The sequence below is a fragment of the Melanotaenia boesemani genome, chromosome 16, assembly GCF_017639745.1.
Source record: "Melanotaenia boesemani isolate fMelBoe1 chromosome 16, fMelBoe1.pri, whole genome shotgun sequence".
In the NCBI taxonomy this organism is placed as follows: domain Eukaryota; kingdom Metazoa; phylum Chordata; class Actinopteri; order Atheriniformes; family Melanotaeniidae; genus Melanotaenia; species Melanotaenia boesemani.
This window is the reverse complement of record NC_055697.1, coordinates 32,397,791-32,419,429: the sequence shown is the minus strand read 5'-3', so window position 1 is coordinate 32,419,429 and position 21,639 is coordinate 32,397,791. Positions and strand designations below refer to the sequence as shown.

General features: G+C 44.5%; 1 protein-coding gene across 6 annotated transcripts in view; it reads left to right on the top strand.

Annotated features, from left to right (window-relative positions):
• Positions 1 to 611: 611 nt before the first annotated feature.
• The window catches only part of usp54a (ubiquitin specific peptidase 54a), a 54,978-nt gene continuing 33,950 nt past the window's right edge, over positions 612 to 21,639 (top strand). For 2 of the 6 annotated variants that reach the window (XM_042009740.1, XM_042009739.1), the window contains exons 1-2: positions 613 to 765; positions 15,983 to 16,677. In XM_042009740.1, the coding sequence (XP_041865674.1) occupies positions 16,465 to 16,677 (213 nt within the window). In that variant the 5' untranslated portion in view covers positions 613 to 765; positions 15,983 to 16,464. Of the gene's footprint in view, positions 766 to 8,009; positions 8,171 to 15,982; positions 16,678 to 21,639 lie in introns of all 6 variants that reach the window. The other 4 variants (XM_042009738.1, XM_042009736.1, XM_042009737.1 and 1 more) reach the window with 4 other exon arrangements.

Genomic DNA, 21,639 nt, shown 5'->3' with positions numbered 1-21,639 from the left:
CTTTCTCCAGCTCTTCCTCGAGTCCTTAGTATATATATATATATATATATATATATATATATATATATATATATATATATATATAATTAACTTAAATTACAATATAACTTCTTTTTAGTGATTTAAAGAGTATATTATTATTATTATTATTATGATCATCATCATCATCATGTTATTATTTTTTAAATTTATCCATTATTGAGTTCTCCTTAATAGAGCATTTTTATATTTAAATTTAAAAACATTTTAAAGTTTTAAAATATAGATTTTTTTATTTTGGTGATTAACAGTGATTTTCCCTTTTTATTTAAATTGATTTATATTTAAAAACAATATTAAATCTTCTTCTTCTTCTTGTTATTATTATTATTATTATTGTTGTTGTTGTTGTTGTTGTTGTTATATTTATATTTATTAATTAAAATACAGCGTAATTTCTCATCAGGAAGTTTTTTAAACTCCGGACCAGGTTCTGCAGGATGTTCTGGTTCTGTTTGTCCTGCGGTATTCGGACCCGGAACCGGTTCTGGTCCCCGTGGACGACTACAACTTTGTACTGCCGTGTCTCGCGTACACGCGCTCACGTGCTCAGAGCGGCGCACGCGCCGGTGCTCGCGCCGCCGTGCTGCAGGTAGTAACTCCTCCCCCTCCGTCCTGCCGCTTTAAACACAATAACCGCCGCTTCTCGTCGGGCTCCGGGGGACAAACCGAAGCGCCTCCGGGAGGACCGCAGCGTGACCGCGAAGCCTCCTCTGCGGGCCACAGGTGAGCTCCTCTCCCGCCTCCATGTTGTCGGTGCCGTTTTCCTTCCTGCGTATTTGCCGTGATGCTGTCGGACGTAGCAGCCGTTACTCTCATTCACCGGCGGCTGCTGCTACTCCGTCGTCGGTACCGGTCAAACAGGCTCTGCTGCACCCCACACTGGGGGTAACCGGGTTCCGTGTTTTCTGGGCTTTTTAAAAGAAATGTATTTGTTCGTTTTTAGCCGAACCGGATGGGACGTTAGCGGGTCTAAACAGGCCACTGAAGCCGTTTTGCCCTCATTGTTCTCGGTGAAGTTTGCTGGAAGTGATGTCATGTATCCCGGTGCGGTCTGCGCCGGGCTCCGTTAGGAAAACTGCCCTTTTAACGCCACCCCGCCGGGTTTCCGTTCATGGTCTGAACAGGATTTATCCTCAGGTGTTTGGGTTAATTTAGCTCCCGTACCGATCCCGGCTGCATCTGCAGCACCGGGAACAGTCGGCAGCGGAGTTTTACAGCCGATGTGGCCGCTTCTTCCTTTCCAACCTGTCTTCAGATCCTGGATGCTAACAGAAAGTCCCTGAGTCACATTAGTCAGCCTATGCTGATTAAGTGCAGAAAGTTTGCAGTGTGGGATTCATACAGCGGGAAAGTGGAAGTAATAAAACTGGGAACGGACGTTTCCTCCTGAATGTTCCTTTCGGCATTGTTGCACGCGGTTAAACCTGCAGAACCAGGGCTGCACATGCTGGACTGAGCAGAAACTTTTCAAACAAGCTCCAAGTCTGGTTTTAGTTGTGTGCATGAAGACGTTTTCACAGCGCTGGGTCCTCTGTCAGGGCTTTAAATTAAAGAACATTATTCAGCAGGATTCATGGGAGAATAATGTGCTGAAAGAACAGGAGGAGGAGGAGGAGGAGGAGCTCCTCCCAGTCTGGATGATTTACTGTTTGTTCACTGAAGTGATGGAGCTGCTGCTGCTGCTGTGTGGAATGTGGGAGAGTGAAAATTAGAACAATACTTCACAGGAGGGGGTGAGGTGATGGCTGAGACTCTGCAGGGGAAAAGCTGGTGGAGCTGGTTGCTGGTGGAGCTGGTTGCTGGTGGAGTGGAACCAGTGGTGGAGTTTACACCCAGAACTAAAACATCACCATCAGGCCTCGGCGGTTATCTGAACTTTTTCACACATGTTTTAACTGGCTGAGGAAGTACCAGCCCACCTTATCAGATAAAACAGGATTTTCATTTTATTTTTATTTTATTTGGCTCCTACTTTTGGAGAAGGTTTTCTAAAGGTTTGGAGGACTGGGGAGTTACCTGGAAACCATCAAACCTTCGTAGCTTTTCGTCTGAATTATGTAAGAACTGTTGAAGATATTCTGCTTCTAAGTTGTCTCCATAACATAAATAGCTGGGTTTATGGATGTTACAGTTACTTATTTTAACAATTAATCGCGGTAAATGCAGTAAATATTCCTCAATATCGTAACTTTCCATGAAAGATCGTATCTAACTAAAAAGGTGTTTGATAACTCAGATGTATGACATCTAAACGTCAGAAACCTCATAAATACGGAGGATAAAGCGGTTTGTGCTGGATTATGTGAACAGCTGTGACAAAGCACCAATATGCCGAAAATCAGCTTCCCTCCGAGTTGGAGCCAAATTCAGGTTTTTAGAAAACAATTTTAATGCCAGGCTGGAAAACCGTCAGAAACTTTATAAACATGTAGAATGAAGTGATTTTTGGTGGATTCTCGATGAGAATGACAAACCCAGATTGTTGTCATAGCAGACTGATAGCTGCTGTTTATAATGCATTAAAAATAAACACATTAATACCACAAATGAATCTCTTACTGCAGTAACACGTTCATTTTGACGACCATGATAAAAATCACTTTTATCTGATAAATGTCGGGCATGTAGAGCCGGTACCTGGTCCTACCATCGGTACTGGCTGACCTGCCTCAGCTCTCATACAGACTTCATACATTCTGACCAGATGAGTTCGGTGTGACGGTTATAAACACGACTTTTTTTCTCGGTTAACACAGTGAACGACCCGATTTAAGAAGCTCATCAACACTTTAAACAAACGCCATCTCGTCTCCATGTTAGTGGAGCGTCCCGCCCGCCCTGGATGATGAGGGTGGTGAGGGTGTTGAGAAGGACGTGGCTACAGTCCAACGTTTGACCACCGCCACGGACCTGCGGTCAAGCTGCCCCATAGAGCCGTATAGAAATGTCGCGCTAAATGTCTCCAGACTCATTTTTTCCTGATCAAACCGGGCTGGGAAAGGCTGAGCTAGATAACCAGCGGACCTCTATACTAGCGGTAGTTCTGTCTTCAGGTCTGATGAGGACGCTGTGCACACGTTGGGCGTGTTGTCGCCCCCTACAGGCCTGGCAGTCACTGCACATGGTCTCCAGTTTTATTTGTTTTCAGGCTGCATGGAGGTAGTTTTCACTCCATAAGCGGCCTCAATTCCAACTGTCTCCACTATCCACACACCAGGAACTTCTAGAAACCAGAAACCAGTCTGGAGCAGCACATGGTTCCAGATACCAGGAACCGGTCCAGAAGCTGGTCCGCAGCAGCAGATGGTTCCAGATACCAGGAACCGGTCCAGAAGCCGGTCCGGAGCAGCAGATGGTTCCAGATACCAGGAACGGGTCCAGAAGCTGGTCCGGAGCAGCAGATGGTTCCAGATACCAGGAACCGGTCCAGAAGCCGGTCCGCAGCAGCAGATGGTTCCAGATACCAGAAGCTGGTCCGGAGCAGCAGATGGTTCCAGATACCAGGAACCGGTCCAGAAGCCGGTCCGGAGCAGCAGATGGTTCCAGATACCAGGAACCGGTCCAGAAGCCGGTCCGGAGCAGCAGATGGTTCCAGAGATCAGGAACCGGTCCAGAAGCCGGTCCGGAGCAGCAGATGGTTCCAGAGACCAGGAACGGGTCCAGAAGCCGGTCCGGAGCAGCAGATGGTTCCAGATACCAGGAACGGGTCCAGAAGCCGGTCCGGAGCAGCAGATGGTTCCAGAGACCAGGAACCGGTCCAGAAGCCGGTCCGGAGCAGCAGATGGTTCCAGATACCAGGAACCGGTCCAGAAGCCGGTCCGGAGCAGCAGATGGTTCCAGATACCAGGAACGGGTCCAGAAGCCGGTCCGGAGCAGCAGATGGTTCCAGAGACCAGGAACCGGTCCAGAAGCCGGTCCGGAGCAGCAGATGGTTCCAGATACCAGGAACCGGTCCAGAAGCCGGTCCGGAGCAGCAGATGGTTCCAGAGACCAGGAACCGGTCCAGAAGCCGGTCCGGAGCAGCAGATGGTTCCAGATACCAGGAACCGGTCCAGAAGCCGGTCCGGAGCAGCAGATGGTTCCAGATACCAGGAACTGAAGGGGATTTTACTGATTGAGAGATGAAATCTTTCCACGGAGGACGTAGAAGGATCTATGTCACACGGCCGAATGCAAATAAATGTTGGAAGAATTTGTTTTAATAAAAATCCAGCTGAATGTTTCTGGTTACATGACCTCACACGGTGATGTTGGCATGAGATGGAGTATTGATCCTTCTGTAATGTTCATGTTTACCTGTTCACATTTTCTGAGTATAGATTCTTTTCTAGAGATGCATGATAACCACTTTTTTAAACCGATAACCGATAACTTTCAGCTACTAAAGACCGATAACTGATAACAAACACATGACATCAGCACTAACAAAACCTAAAAGACTTCACTGTTTACATGAAGAGATGTTTATTTTTTTTCCAGTGAAAAACTTTTAGCATGCCTCTCAAACATTTTCTAAAGATATCAAACAGAACTATTTGATATAATGTGTGAATACATTTGGCAGCATCGTACTTGGATGGAAGGAACACATCAGCAGCGTAGCGGCTGCTCGGCATCGTAAGCTGTGGCTACAAGTGCTGAATCAGACGAGAAAAGCCTTCGTCCTCAGCGAAGGTGAAGTTCTGGTCGTCAGCGCCATCATTTCCACGATTAATCTCCAGTAACTTTAGCCCGTCGGTCATGTCTGGCAAGTTTCTTGTATGTCTCAACCGCTTCTTCGCGGTTGGCTTTAAGTTTGTCTTTAGCAGCCCGGGCGTCCTCACGCTCGAAACGATGATGTTTCAGGTGACTGATCGGGTTTGTGGTATTGAAGCTCGTTCTACTTTCCCTCCTTGTGGAACTTGTTTGGAACAGTTATTACAAATAACCAGCGAACTGAAGAAGTCCCACGCTACCGACGCCATGCTCTCCGTGGTCAAACGTAAGCACGCTGTGCTGCATTCACGGGATGATGGAAATTCCCACGTTGGCTAGTCGTGCTTCCAGCCTTTTCATGTTCACGTTTTTATTGTAACATGTGGAAAAATACACTGGATGTCGGTTTAAGTCAGTAACTCAGTTTTCTGGTTGGACAACAAATTAAAAAACTACCAAAACTACGAGCGAGTTTTAACGAGTTGTCTTCCAACATGAGGGTTGTTCCTACATTTTTCCAGTCAAAGAGTTTCTCTTTTTATGCCAACATCACATGAATGCAGCATCCACTGCAGACCATTCAGGTCTCAGAGTAGAAGCAAAGCACTTCCATGCTGACTAAATATATGTTATCGGGGCCCAATAACATATATCGGTTCCAGAAACGATCGACCCGATGATTATCAGGCCGATGGTTATCGTGCATCCGACTCTTTTCGTCATCTGTCTCTTGTGCGTTAGAAGCTTCCTGAGGACAGAGAGCACCAGGTTTTATGTTCATCAGGAAATCATTTTTATCTGATTTGGTTGTTTTTGAGGCCAGAAATGGAAAAATCTATAAAAGCTGACGTATTAAAAGTGGACTGTAGACCGAGATGGTGCAGATGCCAGACCTTCGTCATCCAGCCGGCGCTCAGACCTCCGAGCAGATGCAGCAGAACCAGTGCTGATGAATCTGAGCTGTGCAGAAAAGCTCCCGGTGCTTTGGACCGAAATGTGTCTTTGAACTTCGGGGAATTTAAATGAAGCTTTTTACTGCTGTGCAGGTTGATGGATGAAGACCAAGCTTCCCTCTGTTAGCGCCTCAGTCTGGATGTCCGGCCTGTTGGTGTAAAACAGGCTGTTCGCCGTCTCTGAAGTGTCCTTAATGCCGGTGGAGCAGCTTGGCTGAATGTTCTGGGGAGACGGCGAGATGCTAATTCCTCCTTTCTGTGTGAAATTAAGTGATTAAAGTGCTCCACATTCCCAAATTCTCCAAGTTATTTTGGGGCTATTACAGAGCTGAAGGATGGCTGTAAATTCATGAGCCCCCCCACCCGACTCGCTGCCAAGCAGGTCAGCAGCCCGAAGGGGCTTCACTTCCTCCAGAAAGCAAACCAAGAAAACCCAGAGAAAGTCTGCAAGCATCAAACAAAAACTCCTGAAAACAACATGGATTCTGTCCACCTTCACCTCAGTGTCGAGTGTTATCGGACTCACGCTAGATTTTTCTTTTTTAGATGCGTTGATTTATAAATGGAGGCCACAAGAAGTCCTGAAGGACTCACGTCATCAGTGAAGTTTTGGCTGGAAAGGGCTTAGGAAAAACAGACGTAATCAGTCATAAAGCGTTTCCCTGAAGCCTGTACGGAACACCGGAGGAGTCAAAATTAATCCATTTCAAGTAGGTGCATTTAGTTTAAAATGTGACCATAAAACAAGAAAATGAAGCCTGAAAAGTCAGTTTATTATGGAACGTCCTCTGAACCATTAGTACCTTTTAAAGTTTTAATGTTTTTTATCTGAATCGTTTCAGCTCATCATTAAATATTACGTTACATCAAAGATTTAGCATCCTCTGTAAAACAATGAAATAGTTAATTCTGCATTTTCTAGGTCTTTAAGCATGAAACGAACATTAAAATTAAGTTTGGTATGGAGGTACGTTCATGTGCAGAAAATATTATAAAACTGAAATCACTGCAAAACAACTTGTATAGAAAACTAAAAACACACAGGGTTTAAAATTATTAGCGCTAAGCTTTCTAAATATAATGAACCGGCTGTAGTTTGATTTTATTTGGATTCTTTAAACAACTGTTTAGATTTAAGTTTTCTCAGCAGTCTGACAACATATTACTGCTTTTTATTTAATAAAGATAAATTATAAAACAGATCATTATTTTCAGGAAATGAAGAGAAATATTGTATGAACACCCTAGAAAAAAATATAAGAGTCTTTAGCAATTTTTTAAATTAATTATTGCAAAGGGTAAATAAAAATTAATAATTATTACAACAACACTTACTACTTAAAATAACAATAATAATATTAAGTCACAATAAAAGAAACCAGCCTCAGTTTATTAGAAGTAGTGTATGAAAATATAAAATCATATGAATAATCAGTGCCTGAATTTCACTGCGGATTGCAGGAATTGATTAAATTATGCGCTCCCGGGAAACATGGGAGCCATAAAACTGAGGAAGAGGAGGACTTGCCCTACAGATTCAGGCTCTTCCTCCCTCTGCTGCACAGCGTCGCTCCGGCTGGCAAAGCAAACGCTGCCACCAGACGATGCATTCACGGACTGCTGGTTAAAATGTACACCCAAACACCAGAAGGAAAGGTCAGCGCTAGTAGCGGTGCAGGTGTTGGTAATGACCCAGATCCTCCGGGTCCTTGGGTAGCGCCGGTGCAGGTACCGTTAGCAAGCTGCTCCAAAGAAACGTTCAGGCTAACTGGCTCAGAAGATGCGTGGCTGGAACATGAGAGTGGTGACATAAACTACACATTTTAACGTACCATCAGCTCTGCGTTGCCAGTCGATGTCGTTCCTAGAAGCTGGAAGGAAAACGGGCCGATTCAGCGGCGTGAAGAGTAAACATGCAGAAGCCTGCCTAGAAATTCTGTCCATAAAAGTGATGAACAAAGTTCCTTTATTCCTTTTCGGAGATTTCCTGAAAATCAAAGTCCATCCATACCACTGAGTCAATGCAAATGTTTCTCATCTGGTCAAATTTATGAACGAGAGACACCAGGATGTGGTAGCGCCATGAATAAACCGGTCTGCTGGCGGCTGGACAGCTCAGGTGGCAGAGCGTCCGTCTCCCAGGCAGTCGACCGGAGTTTGATTCCCACAGGGACGAATATTAACTCGAATACGAATATTAACTCCTTCCAGTCGGGTCGTCAGGAGACGCTGAGCGCTTTGGATAAAAGAAAAATAGTAGTCTTTATTATGGGATGTTGGTGATGTGTATTACAGTTTGTAATGAAGGTTTGATTCCAGTCTGATTGGCTCTGCAGACCCAGGTCAGTTCTGTTTGTGGTGCCAGAATCTTTCTCGGCTCTGTACCAGTGTTCCCAGTGGCTTCCAGCCCACTTCCAGCTCTGTCAGGCCTGCAGAGCCACTGCACGGAGGCGGCACAGAGCCAGCCTGGTGAATTAGAGGTGATTATCCAGTGTGTGTGTGTGTGTGTGTGTGTTTAAAGCCTCTGCAGCAGACTGCCGTTTTGTTACGTAACCAGTTTTCTACCAAACCAGCTTGTTGCGCAGCAGGAAGGGAAACAACCTCTAACCTGCAGTTATTCTGCTGTTCAGGTACGAAGACGTCACCTTTTTATTCTGCAGAAAGCTGCAGACCGACAGGACCGGATTGTTTACACGACACGAGGAAAACCTGGATTATCCTGTCAGCAACACAGACGTGTAAAATGCAGCATGCATGTTAGACTGACTGAACCGAGACAAAACCAAAGCTCCAAGCCTGGACCAGCACTCCCAGATAATGGGATTGGAGGCCACGTGTTCCTCGGTGCGCTGCACATTTAAGTAGAACCAGTGATGCACTACAGAACTATAGCAGATTTTCTCAGTGTTAAATTAAATCGGGTATTTGTTCTTTCAGTCTCAGGGCTCTTATCGGTTTTCAGTCAGAAACCAGGAATTTATTAATCATTTATTTATCAAAATGTGGAGTTAACGCCTTGACCATGTGGGGAAAAGTTCTGCAGGAGTTTATTTTAGGGTACATTGTTCAGTCGGTGAGCTCAGGTTTACAGATAATCAGCTGATTGGTTGTGGTCCTCGCTGTACAGACGGTCTGATCAGGCTAATCCCTCCTTCAGCTCAGACCTGCAGCTCACCTCCCGCTGTCCACCATTCACGTCCAGGCCTCATCCACGCCTGAAACGCGTCTTCATTCAGAGTTAGACTACGGAAGTGTTTCCCTTCAGATGGCGAAAATATATGGAGCTAAAACAGGGACAAAAATCCTGTAACTTGTATCTCCAGATTTATAAGTGGAACAACATGTACAGTAAATCTGCAAGTTCAGATTATTCTGAAACTCAGAAAATGTCAGTTTTACAAATGTATGAAATAATTTGTCCTACTTTTTATACGCCTACTCAAAACCAATCAGATTCCTCTAACCCCTAACCAGAGATGGCGACCTCTAGAGGCACCGAGATGGAAAAAGGCGCATAAAACTGTCATGGCTTCCTAAAGATGAGTCAGTTAATGGAACCATTAGCAGAACTAGCGGATAGAGACGTGCTTTTCATCTCCAGACAGACGTTCGTGTTTCCATAAACCGACTCGGCTTACGGAGCTGGCCTCGTTCAGACGGTCGTAGCTGCGTTTGTTTGTCATGTAAAGTTTGGTTGTGGATTCAGAGAATCTAAGACCTCCTCTCTGTGATCGGTTAAGTATGAGCAAAATCTGATTTTGAGCGAGTGTGAAAAAATAGAGTAAATGTTTTTTACTTGTATTTTAGACGGAAATGACGTGTATTTTCAGACTTGTAAAAATAATTTCATTCCCCACTTGTGATTTTTGACTTGTAGTTTTAACCTGAACCTTCTGACTTGTAAAATAAATCTGTTTTTGTAGATTTAATTTGTTATCGCAGATTAAAATAAGGACATTTACGTAATAAAACTCATGTCCCTACCCTAGCTCCGTATCCGTCCTCCAGGTGAGGCGTCAGTGAGGTGGGTCTGCAGGTGCTTGCAGGTAAAAGGTGGAATTGGGTTTTGTAAACAAACTGACTCGGTCAGCTGACTCCTGTTGTAGTAAACAAACGCTCTGCGAAGCTTTTTAATCCAGACTGGTCCCTGACATCAACTAGAAGCTGGAGCTGGTTCCTGGGTGCGTGGACCTTCATGGCTTCTGTTAGATGACTAGAGTCCATCTGGAGAGTCTGGCGGTCTGGTTCTGATGGTCAGATCAGAGTCCATCTGTGTGGTCAGAAACTTCTGCTCTGATCCAGACTTTAAGGACTCTGTTTATGCCAACAAACTCCCCGCCAGTTTGAAAGTGTAAACCCGTAACGTAGATCAGCCTTCAGCTGGTCTGGCATGGATGCTGAGGTTGTCCAATGATTGCCTGCTTGGAATACATCCGTATTTACTTCTAGAAGCAATTACTCTCCCAGTTTATGTAGGAAAATGGCCACAATGAGTCACTGATAGCTTGTTGATTAAGTTATGATGATGACTGTGACTATGAGGGTTAATTGGTGAACATGTTAATCTGCTGTGATGGATGCAGGATCAGGGCTCCAGACTAACTTTTTTTAAAAATGGATAAGGACTCTGCGGATTGGACGGAGTTTGGTAGATGGTTCCACCACCGGGGAACAACAGAGGAGAAGAGTCTAGCTACTGATGTGGCGCCACCTTGTGGTGGGAGCACTAGGCGTCTTTCACTGGCAGAGCGTAACTGTGGAGAGGGAGTGTAGCTCTGGATTAAGGAGTGGAGGTAGACCGGAGCCGTTTGGGTTATTGTTTTGTAAGCCAGAAGCAGAGCTTTGAATCTGATGCTCTGCAACTGGAAGCCAGTGGAGAGCGATTAGCAGTGGAGTGACATGAGCTCTTTTGGGCTGGTTGAAGACCAGACGTGCTGCTGCGTTCTGGATCATCTGCAGAGGTTTAACTGAGCATGCAGGCAGGCCAGCCAGTAAGGAGATGCAGTAGTCAATACGTGAAATGACCAGAGCCTGGACCAGGAGCTGGGCCATGTGTTCAGTCAGGCAGGGTCTGATCCTCCTGATGTTGTAGAGCAAATTGGCAAGATCGAGCAACCGAGGCAACATGGTCCTTAAAGGTCAGCTGGTTATCTACCATGACACCAAGATTCCTGGTAGAAGACGTAGGTACAAGCGTGATGGAGTTAAGCTGCACGTTTATCTGTGGCGGTAAGGAAGGACTGGCTGGAAAGACAATAAGCTCAATCTTGGACAGATTTAGCTGAAGGTGACGATCCTTCATCCATGCGGAGATATCAGCAACATGCTGATATTCGCATTGAGACGGTTGTGTCGTCAGGTGGGAAAGAAAGGAAAAGCTGAGTGTCATCTGCATAGCAGTGGTAGGAGAAACCATGAGAGCTAATGATGCACCAAGTGAGGAGGTGTATAGTGAAAAGAGAAGACGGCCAAGCACCGAGCCCCGAGGTACCCCTGTTCTCAGCCCATGTGATCTGGACACGCCCCCTCGCCAAGATACTTTGAATGATCTTCCTGTGAGGTAGGACATAAACCATGAGAGGACAGATACTGAGATACCAAGCTCCGAGAGTTTGGAGAACAGTATATGATGGTTGACCGTGTCAAAGGTTTCAGTAGAGCGACCTTGCCTATAGCCAGACTGATATGGATCAAACAGGTTGTTGTCTTGGAGGAACTGTGAGACCTGACTGAAGACGGCACGCTCTAGTAGTTTAGACATCAATGGAAACAGTGAGACCGGCCGGTAGTTTCCAACCTGGGCTGGGTTGAGTGTGGGTTTCTTCAGCAGCAGGGTAACCCGAGCTTGCTTGAAGGCAGAAGGAAAGACACCGGATTTAAGAGAGGAGGTGATAATATGGGTTACTGCAGTTTTGACTGTAGGTTAAATGCTCTGCAGGATGTCAGAGGGAACAGGATCAAGAGGACAGGTCGTGGGTTTTGAGCTGACTAGAAGTTCTTAATGCAGAAAAAGCCTTGTCCCCTGCTCACAGAGATTCCTCCTGATTCTTTGAATCTGATGAAGGATCTTCAGTCTGAGAAACATTTTTCTGAAATTGTTCCAGTTTTTGATCCCGTCTCTCAGATTGGTGAAGCTCTGTCCATCTTTCCATCCGAGAGACTCTGCTTCTCTGAAATGCTCCTTTTATACCCAGTCATGTTACTGACCTGTTGCCAGGTAACCTGATTAGTTGTCAATGCTCCTCCAGGTGCTTCTGGTTTGTACCAGGTACTTTTCCAGCCTTTTGTTGCTCCTCTTCCAGCTTTTTCCAGACATGATGCTGCATCAGATTCACCAACGTCTCCGTTTCCTATTAAAATTAAAATGTGGCTTGAGGAGGTTTATAAATCATTGTATTCTGTTTTTATGTATATTTTAAACAGTGTCTGTTTAGGATGTTTGGTTGTATACGTAGACTTTGTGGCTGTATTCGGTAACAACTCGGTAACGGACGTTCCGGTTAAACCTTGTCTGTATAAGCAGTTTGAATCGTGTGTGGTGTTTGTATTTGTCAGCATTAAAAGAATGAGCATCACATGAAGTTATTTAGCCTCTAATGTTGTTTCCTGAGTAGTTTTCATCGTGGCTGCATATTAAACCGACAGCACTTTTAAAATATCAGCTTTGAAAACTTGGACGGGATTAAATTTAGTTTTTTCTGTTGTGTGTCTGAACTGTTTTAATATTAAGTTGGAGTCTAATTTTTTCTTCTTTCTCTGAACACGCATCGATTGTTGGCGTTTTTGTCTGTTTCTGTTTGTTTCTGAGGTCTAAACAGAAGTTTCTCCAGCGAGGAGGAGGAAGAGGAGGGGGTTTCCTCTACTCATTACAGTGTCTGCACAGACCTGAAATTATCTCCGTCTTCAGTCTCAGAGGAGATTTAAAATCCTGAGACTGGGTTATTACTGGTTTCTGAGTAATGTCGGGTTTTCAGCCTGTCGTCTCCGGTCAGCTCGTTCCGGAACAACGCTCCAGGTTTGATCTGAACACGCTGCAGACGCTGCGTCAGCTGTCACTCACGTGTTCCGATGAAGATGAGGATGAGGAACACATCACCAGTGTTAAAATGGCTGCGTTGGCTCCTTGTGTGTTTCAGGGTCGAATTTAAGCTTCTTCTACTGGTTTATAAATGTCATAATGATCTTCTTATTTCTCTGACCTTCTTTTAAATTATGAACCCTCGCGGACCCTGAGGTCCTCTGGTACCGGCCTCTTAGCTGTTCCAAGACTGAGGACCAGCACGTCCGGCGAGGCCTTGTTCACGGCCCTCGTCTGTGGACCAGCCTGCCAGAGACCCTCAGGGCTGCAGAGACCGTTGATGCTTTTTAAAAAGAGGTTTAAGACCTTTTCAGCTTAGTTTTTAACTGAATTTCTATTTGATATTAATTTATTTTACATAATTTTATTTCACATTTTGTTTTCATTTCACTCAACTGTATGTCATTCACTCATTCATTCATTCACTCATTCACTCATTCATTCATTCATTCATTCATTCATTCATTCACTCATTCACTCATTCATTCATTCACTCACTCATTCATTCATTCACTCACTCATTCATTCATTCACTCACTCATTCAATCACTCATTCACTCATTCACTCATTCATTCATTCATTCACTCATTCATTCATTCATTCACTCATTCACTCATTCACTCATTCATTCATTCACTCACTCATTCAATCACTCATTCACTCATTCAATCACTCATTCACTCATTCACTCATTCATTCATTCATTCACTCATTCATTCATTCACTCATTCACTCATTCATTCATTCATTCACTCACTCATTCATTCATTCACTCATTCACTCATTCATTCACTCATTCATTCACTCATTCACTCATTCATTCATTCATTCATTCATTCATTCACTCATTCACTCACTCATTCATTCATTCATTCACTCATTCACTCATTCACTCACTCATTCATTCATTCATTCATTCATTCATTCACTCATTCATTCATTCATTCATTCATTCATTCATTCACTCATTCACTCATTTACTCATTCATTCACTCATTCATTCATTCATTCATTCATTCACTCATTCATTCACTCATTTACTCATTCATTCATTCATTCACTCATTCATTCATTCATTCACTCATTCATTCACTCATTCATTCATTCATTCATTCACTCATTCATTCACTCATTCACTCATTCACTCATCATTCATTCATTCATTCACGCTTTCACTCTTTCACTCATTCATTCATTCACTCATTCATTCATTCATTCATTCATTCATTCATTCATTCACTCATTCATTCACTCATTCATTCATTCACTCATCATTCATTCATTCATTCACGCTTTCACTCTTTCACTCATTCATTCATTCACTCACTCACGCTTTCACTCACTCACTCACTCATTCATTCATTCATTCATTCATTCATTCATTCACTCACTCACTCACTCACGCTTTCACTCACTCACTCACTCATTCATTCATTCATTCATTCACTCACTCACGCTTTCACTCACTCACTCACTCATTCATTCATTCATTCATTCATTCACTCACTCACTCACTCACTCACGCTTTCACTCACTCACTCATTCATTCATTCATTCATTCATTCACGCTTTCACTCTTTCACTCACTCACTCACTCATTCATTCACGCTTTCACTCTTTCACTCACTCACTCACTCATTCATTCACGCTTTCACTCTTTCACTCACTCACTCACTCATTCATTCACGCTTTCACTCTTTCACTCATTCATTCACTCATTCACTCTTTCACTCACTCATTCATTCACGCTTTCACTCTTTCACTCATTCATTCACTCATTCATTCACTCACTCACTCACTCACTCATTCATTCACGCTTTCACTCTTTCACTCACTCACTCATTCATTCATTCATTCACGCTTTCACTCTTTCACTCATTCATTCACGCTTTCACTCTTTCACTCATTCATTCACGCTTTCACTCTTTCACTCACTCATTCATTCACGCTTTCACTCTTTCACTCATTCATTCACTCATTCACTCATTCACTCACTCATTCATTCATTCATTCACTCGTTCATTCATTCTTAGCTGTTCTTATTGTTTCTTTGGTTATTTAATCTTTGTTTTAACTCCAGTGTTTTCCTCATGGGGATCCTCCACGCTGGGGGTTTGCCTACTTGGTCTGGGGGGTTGTTGCCGTGGTGATTGCCCTTGTCTGGGTGGGTGGGGCCTGGCACTGCAGCCGTATGGCTGTGGTGTGGCCCCGGTCTGTCCTGACTGGGGCGGATGCCGCTGTAGGACATGGGTGGACTGGTTCCTGGTGTGGACGGATCCCCGTGATGTTGTTTCCTCACAGCAGCATCAGGCCAGATGTTTATTGCTTTCAGTATTTTTTTGTTTGTTCGTTATCATGTAAAGGACTTTGTGTTGCCTTCGGCATGAAAAGCGTTTTATAAATAAAGTTTGATCTGAGGAGCGTCGTGTTCTGTAACCTTCAGCTGGGCTTTAACGGGAAACTCCTGCAGGACGTGGTGGTGTCATGACAGGAATTCATGTTTTGTTTTTTAAATAATAAGTTTGTAAATTTTCATTATTTTTATTTTATGTTTTATTTATTTTACTTTTGTTTTATTTTAAAATTCAAATAATTTTAATTTCATTGAAATGATTTTATTTACATTTTAAAATGAAAACCTCTTAAATATATTCTGAATTAAAAATAAAGCACAAAATAATTTTAGGAATTGTGTTTAAATAAAATAAGTTGTAAAACTAAATTATTTATATTTAGTTTAAATTAAGTTTATCTTCAGTTTATTGTTAAAGTTAATTCGCTTAAATGAATTGAGAAGATTTTATTTAAATTTTAAAATAGAAAAATGGAAATTTTAAATAAAAATAAATACAAGGAAACTTTAGAGAAAAATTAAAAAGAAATTTTAAAAAGCTGACATGAATGAAAAAAGTAGTTCTGTTTGTATGTGAGAGTCTTTAAAGCAGAACACTTGTTGTTGTTGTTTATAGGAACTTTGTTTATTCAAGCAGGTAAACAGAAGATGGAAAAAGAAAACACGACATTTATCCCGTCTGATCCCGTCAGGCCCTGGGCCTCAGAGGTCAAAGGGCCCCTAAACCTGTTTAATCTGGCCGTTTATCAGTTAGTGGCAACGCTTCATCACACTGTATCAGCTGTGTGTGTGTGTGTGTGTGTGTGTGAGATGAAGGTGCAGTGAGGGGATCTGAAATTCTTTTTTTTGTTGATCTGCAGATCCGTCCTGATCCAGACTTCCTGCACTGATGATGAAGATGATGATGAGGTGTGGCCACGTCTGAGCTGCAGAGGTCAACACCGTCCTCAGTCTTGGATTCTACTTCCCTTTTGGGAATTCTGGGAAATCTCTGCTCTTCCGTGGCATGTGGAGCTCATGGATCCTCCAACTCGGAGCTGTTGGGATGTGAAATAAGTCCTCTGTGGATTGTAAAACTCATACATTTCGCTGGGAGGGAACCACACGTTTCTGAGCTTCTGTTTGGAGTTGGAAGTGAACTGGGAAAATTCCTGGATACTGGATCATGTTTTAGAATAAAAAATAGTGATTTAATCTGGGTGGAACGCCTTTTTGGCTGTTTTATTGTTGGATTTTATCCCTGAACTTCTTCTGTTCCTCCTGTGGGAGTTTTCATCTTATTATTTATTTTTTTGTTATTGGCATCCTCTCAGCTGGAGGGAATGGATCCGTCTCCTTGGATATGGATGACAGGAAGCTGATCCCTGCAGACAAACGAGAAGAGAGGAGGGATATGTCGTGGAAGAGGAACTACTTTGCGTCGAGTGGTGGTGGAGGAGGGGGGGGTGGGATGCAAGGAGTCATGACGCCTCGGACCATGACGTCCATCGCTCCCAGTAAAGGGCTGAGCAACGAGCCGGGTCAGAACAGCTGCTTCCTGAACAGCGCCCTGCAGGTACCCACCACATCATCTCCGCCATCTTTCCTCTTACCTGTGCAGGTCTGACATTTTCTTCTTCATTTTTTTTTTACAGTCCTCCCAAATCAGAGTTTCTTTTTCTGTTCGATCTGCATCACAATTTAAACTTGTCAGTAGTTAAATCCTTTTAAAATGGAAGACAGACACTTCGATAACAGAATCAGACCGCCGTACTTTAACCTTTTTGTTAAACTTTAACTTTTTGTTTGCATATTTCTGTTGATAAGCTGCTAATGTGTGAGACAACGGTCTTAGCCTTAGCTGCTAACGTAGGAGACCACAGTCTTAGCCTTAGCTGCTAATGTAGGAGACCACAGTCTTAGCCTTAGCTGCTAATGTAGGAGACCACGGTCTTAGCCTTAGCTGCTAATGTAGGAGACCACAGTCTTAGCCTTAGCTGCTAATGTCGGAGCCCACGGTCTTAGCATTAGCTGCTAATGTCGGAGCCCACGGTCTTAGCGTTAGCTGCTAATGTCGGAGCCCACGGTCTTAGCCTTAGCTGCTAATGTGGGACACCACAGTCTTAGCATTAGCTGCTAATGTGGGAGCCCACGGTCTTAGCATTGGCTGCTAATGTCGGAGCCCACGGTCTTAGCGTTAGCTGCTAATGTGGGAGCCCACGGTCTTAGCGTTAGCTGCTAATGTGGGACACCACAGTCTTAGCATTAGCTGCTAATGTCGGAGCCCATGGTCTTAGCGTTAGCTGCTAATGTGGGAGCCCACGGTCTTAGCGTTAGCTGCTAATGTGGGACACCACAGTCTTAGCATTAGCTGCTAATGTCGGAGCCCACGGTCTTAGCGTTAGCTGCTAATGTGGGAGCCCACGGTCTTAGCGTTAGCTGCTAATGTGGGACACCACAGTCTTAGCATTAGCTGCTAATGTCGGAGCCCACGGTCTTAGCGTTAGCTGCTAATGTGGGACACCACAGTCTTAGCATTAGCTGCTAATGTCGGAGCCCACGGTCTTAGCGTTAGCTGCTAATGTGGGAGCCCACGGTCTTAGCGTTAGCTGCTAATGTGGGACACCACAGTCTTAGCATTAGCTGCTAATGTCGGAGCCCACGGTCTTAGCGTTAGCTGCTAATGTGGGAGCCCACGGTCTTAGCGTTAGCTGCTAATGTGGGACACCACAGTCTTAGCATTAGCTGCTAATGTCGGAGCCCACGGTCTTAGCGTTAGCTGCTAATGTGGGAGCCCACGGTCTTAGCGTTAGCTGCTAATGTGGGAGCCCACGGTCTTAGCGTTAGCTGCTAATGTGGGACACCACAGTCTTAGCATTAGCTGCTAATGTCGGAGCCCACGGTCTTAGCGTTAGCTGCTAATGTGGGAGCCCATGGTTGTCAAAGCTGTAAATATAATCTACCAAAACATACTTTATCCTCCTTATTTATGAAGTTTCTGAGAGTTTTCTGTTCTGAAGTTAGAACTGAATTTTCTGGATGAGAAGTCCCCAGTGATGGTGTAACTCATTTGGTTTCATACTGTCAGATGCTGAGACATACGACATGCCACCCAGATAGCAGACATGTTTGGGCCAAATCTGGGCTACCTTTGGCAGTTATGGCTCGGTTGTGGCACTCTGAAGTGCTGTGTAGATCAGAAGTGGAGCAGATGTCACTTGAGCCTGAGAGGACATGTGGTCCAGATGTCAGTCCAGATGTCAGTTCTTGGTCTGGATGTGGATTATGGTAAGTATTTTGTGGGCCAGAAGATGTCCTAATACACGAAACCTTACTTATGGAAATTTCCTTGTGGGTGAAATGTGGTGGTCATATGACTGAGTCTCAGCAGCCAAGTCAAGGCCATATTTGGACCAAACATGTTTTGCTGTGTGGGCATGGTCTCTCTTTATTGACCACCGTTGTACCAGTGGAGCCCGGGACAAACATCCCTTCTCATATTTTTTGTCTTTTCTTTTCTTTTAGTTGTTGAAATGTCTGTTGATGAGTCTTCATTGTTTGTCCGTTGGTATTTTCTGAAATTTGTTGGAGTTGCAAGCAGTGCAAAAACTCTATTGTATTTAGCCTAGCTGGGCCTCCCCTGCAATAACTCTGTGAACCACTGAATTATGCAGAGGAACTGTGGAGCCAAACCAAGCGGCAACCGCTGGCGGTAAAATGAATCAATCCCCATGTTAAAAAGACCAACTTCACAGCAGAAATAAACATGTTTATATCCTGGTGCAAAAATCCATTTTAGGATTAAAAGGTCAAGTTTACCTTCATGACAACTGTGAGGGGGGTAAATCTTTCTCTGACTCATCCATTTGGATGTTATTTAATCTTGAAATTCGGCATAATTGGGGGCGTGTCCTTTTGATTGATAGGTATCCAATATCCGCGGGAAGAAGGGAGAGTGCAGCACAACTGCGGTTTTTAACCGGCTAACGACGCTCCTTAGCTTTAGCCCGCCTACCTTCATTAGCCGGTTTGCTCATGTTAGATCAGAGTTGGCTCAGTTAGCTCTCAGCTACAGGCAGCTCAGAGTTTGACAGATGTCAATCATCCACCCCCACGCTCACAGTCCGCCACTTTGCCCATTTCCGTATTTTCCGGGAGAGACGGCAGGCATGTCTCTGCAAAGATGCCGACGGTAGGAACCGCCCAACGAGCTTCACTTTTGTTCTTCAGAAACCTACGGGAGACGTCACGGAGGCTCCGCCCATCTTATATATACAGTCAATGAGCCAAACCTGCTGCACCAGGAAGGTGCAACAGGGAGACATTCCCGGACACAGAGGAGGAAGTCAGCTGCTGCTGTCCTGCAGAGTAAACCCACACTTTTTCTAATGATAAAAGACGATTTAAATGGATTGAAGGAATATTCAGCTTCTCTCTGGCTGGATGTCTTTGACAGAGTGAGATTTTAATGAAAAACAAATTCAGCCTGGGGTGATGAAGCAGGAACATCTGCAGCTCCATGTTAGCTTCACCTGCATCAGTCAGCAGGTAAACAAGTCTGCCCACACTGAGCACGTGCAGTCTGGCCTCCCAGACTGGCTGGTGACTCACCGGTGATGAGGGGGAGGAGGACCGTCTGCCTCCACCCGCAGGCACAGCAGTAATTACGGAGGCTGACTCATTAACCCGGGTGGGCAAGAAGCCGCATAAACACTCATTACAGACTAGAACCAAGAGAGACTGCAGATCCCAGACCAGAACCCGGAGAGACTGCAGATCCCAGCTCAGGACCCGGAGAGTTATGCTAGTTATAAAATGCAAAAACAATTTAGAAAAGGAGAAAATTCTCCATTTTTTCCCATGTTCCCCTGTTACTTTAACACAGTAGTTTCTGCAGTAATGTTTCCAAATCTGGTGAAACCTCACAACTTTTAGTATTTTGACACCACGATGGTTTACATAGAGTTCAGAGTTACATAAATATTCACTTCTTTTTGGGTTTGTCATTCTAGAGCAGAAGCTCGAAAAAGTTTGTCTTAAAATGACTTTTTAATAATTTAATGTTAATCTAAGGAAATGTTTTGGTTTGTGAATCATAGTGCATTGTTATTGTATGTATGATTCAACGTGCTGTTGACATGCTCAGACCCTGAGGTCATCCTGCACGGCTCCATGCACCTCCATCTTTAAAGCCAAGATTCAAACCATGACGCCCAAACACACCTTTCAGGTTCTGAGGTGGTCGTCTTCTTCACCGTTAAATAAAATGTCTGAGCCCTTCCTGCTCCACTGTTGGAGGAAAATCTGTCCCAGAAAGATGGGACATTCTTCCTCCTGACCCGACTGCCCCAGTCAGGTAGAAAACTTCAACTCCGGCTGCTCCATCAGTTGGTCCAGACGTCACTGTTACCCAGGATCAAACCACCGGGATCAAACCGCCCACTGAGCTGAACAATGGCAGCGGACCGAAGCAGCCGTCTGGAGGCTCAGACAGGATGAAGGCTGAGTGAAGAAAGTCGGACTGCTGAGGGTTCCTCATCATCCTCATTCTCCGCCCTTCAGTTCAGAAACATCCGACACTCTGGAACCCGACGGGCCGAACCGAAAAAGCAGATTAATGACATTATATCAGGTCACAGTTTAACAGACACATGATCAGACCTCCGACCGGGTGTGTCGTACCCCCGACCGGGTGTGTTTGACCTCCGACCGGGTGTGTCGTTCCCCCGACCGGGTGTGTCGTTCCTCCGACCAGGTGTGTTTGACCTCCGACCGGGTGTGTCGTTCCCCCGACCGGGTGTGTCGTTCCTCCGACCGGGTGTGTTTGACCTCCGACCGGGTGTGTCGTTCCCCCGACCGGGTGTGTCGCCATTCTGCCATTTTAAAGGCAGATTTAAAGACAAACAGACAAAAAAAGACAGACAAATGAAGTGAAGCGGCTGCTGTTGACGCCTCGAGCTGCTCTCCTTAGTTGACGCAGGATTTCAGTGCAGACGGCTCCTACCTGAACACTGCAGCCTCGTCCTGCAGCAACATATTGGAGTCAGTGGGGGGGACAGGAAGGACAACATGGCTGAAGAGCTGACGCTGCAGTTTGCTCTCACCTCACGCTAACAATCCTCCAGCATTTCCTTCATATATCACATTATTCACAGTTTGCTGAATATTTTGGGTTTTAGTCTCTTTTTTTGTGTCACACTGAACTCGGGTTATAAAATCAGTTCACTATGAAGTGAATGAAGTGACTGTTTTCTGGATTCTGTGGTTAGACTGTAGATAAAATCATGAAAATGTGGACTGAGAGTCCAGAAACCAGAATCATTCGGGCGGCCGAGTGATTAAAGACCGTCGTCAAAGCTGATGGACTCAGTTTACAGGAAGTTTCTGCTGTGGATGAGGAGGAGCACAGCTCTGCATTAACCTCAGCCCAGCCAAGCCTTCGTCCTTACGTCACTTTGTGGCAGATTTTTGAGGCCTTGGTTAGACTCGAACTCCACAGAAATTCCTCCTCCCTGCAGTGATCCAGACCTCTCCGACC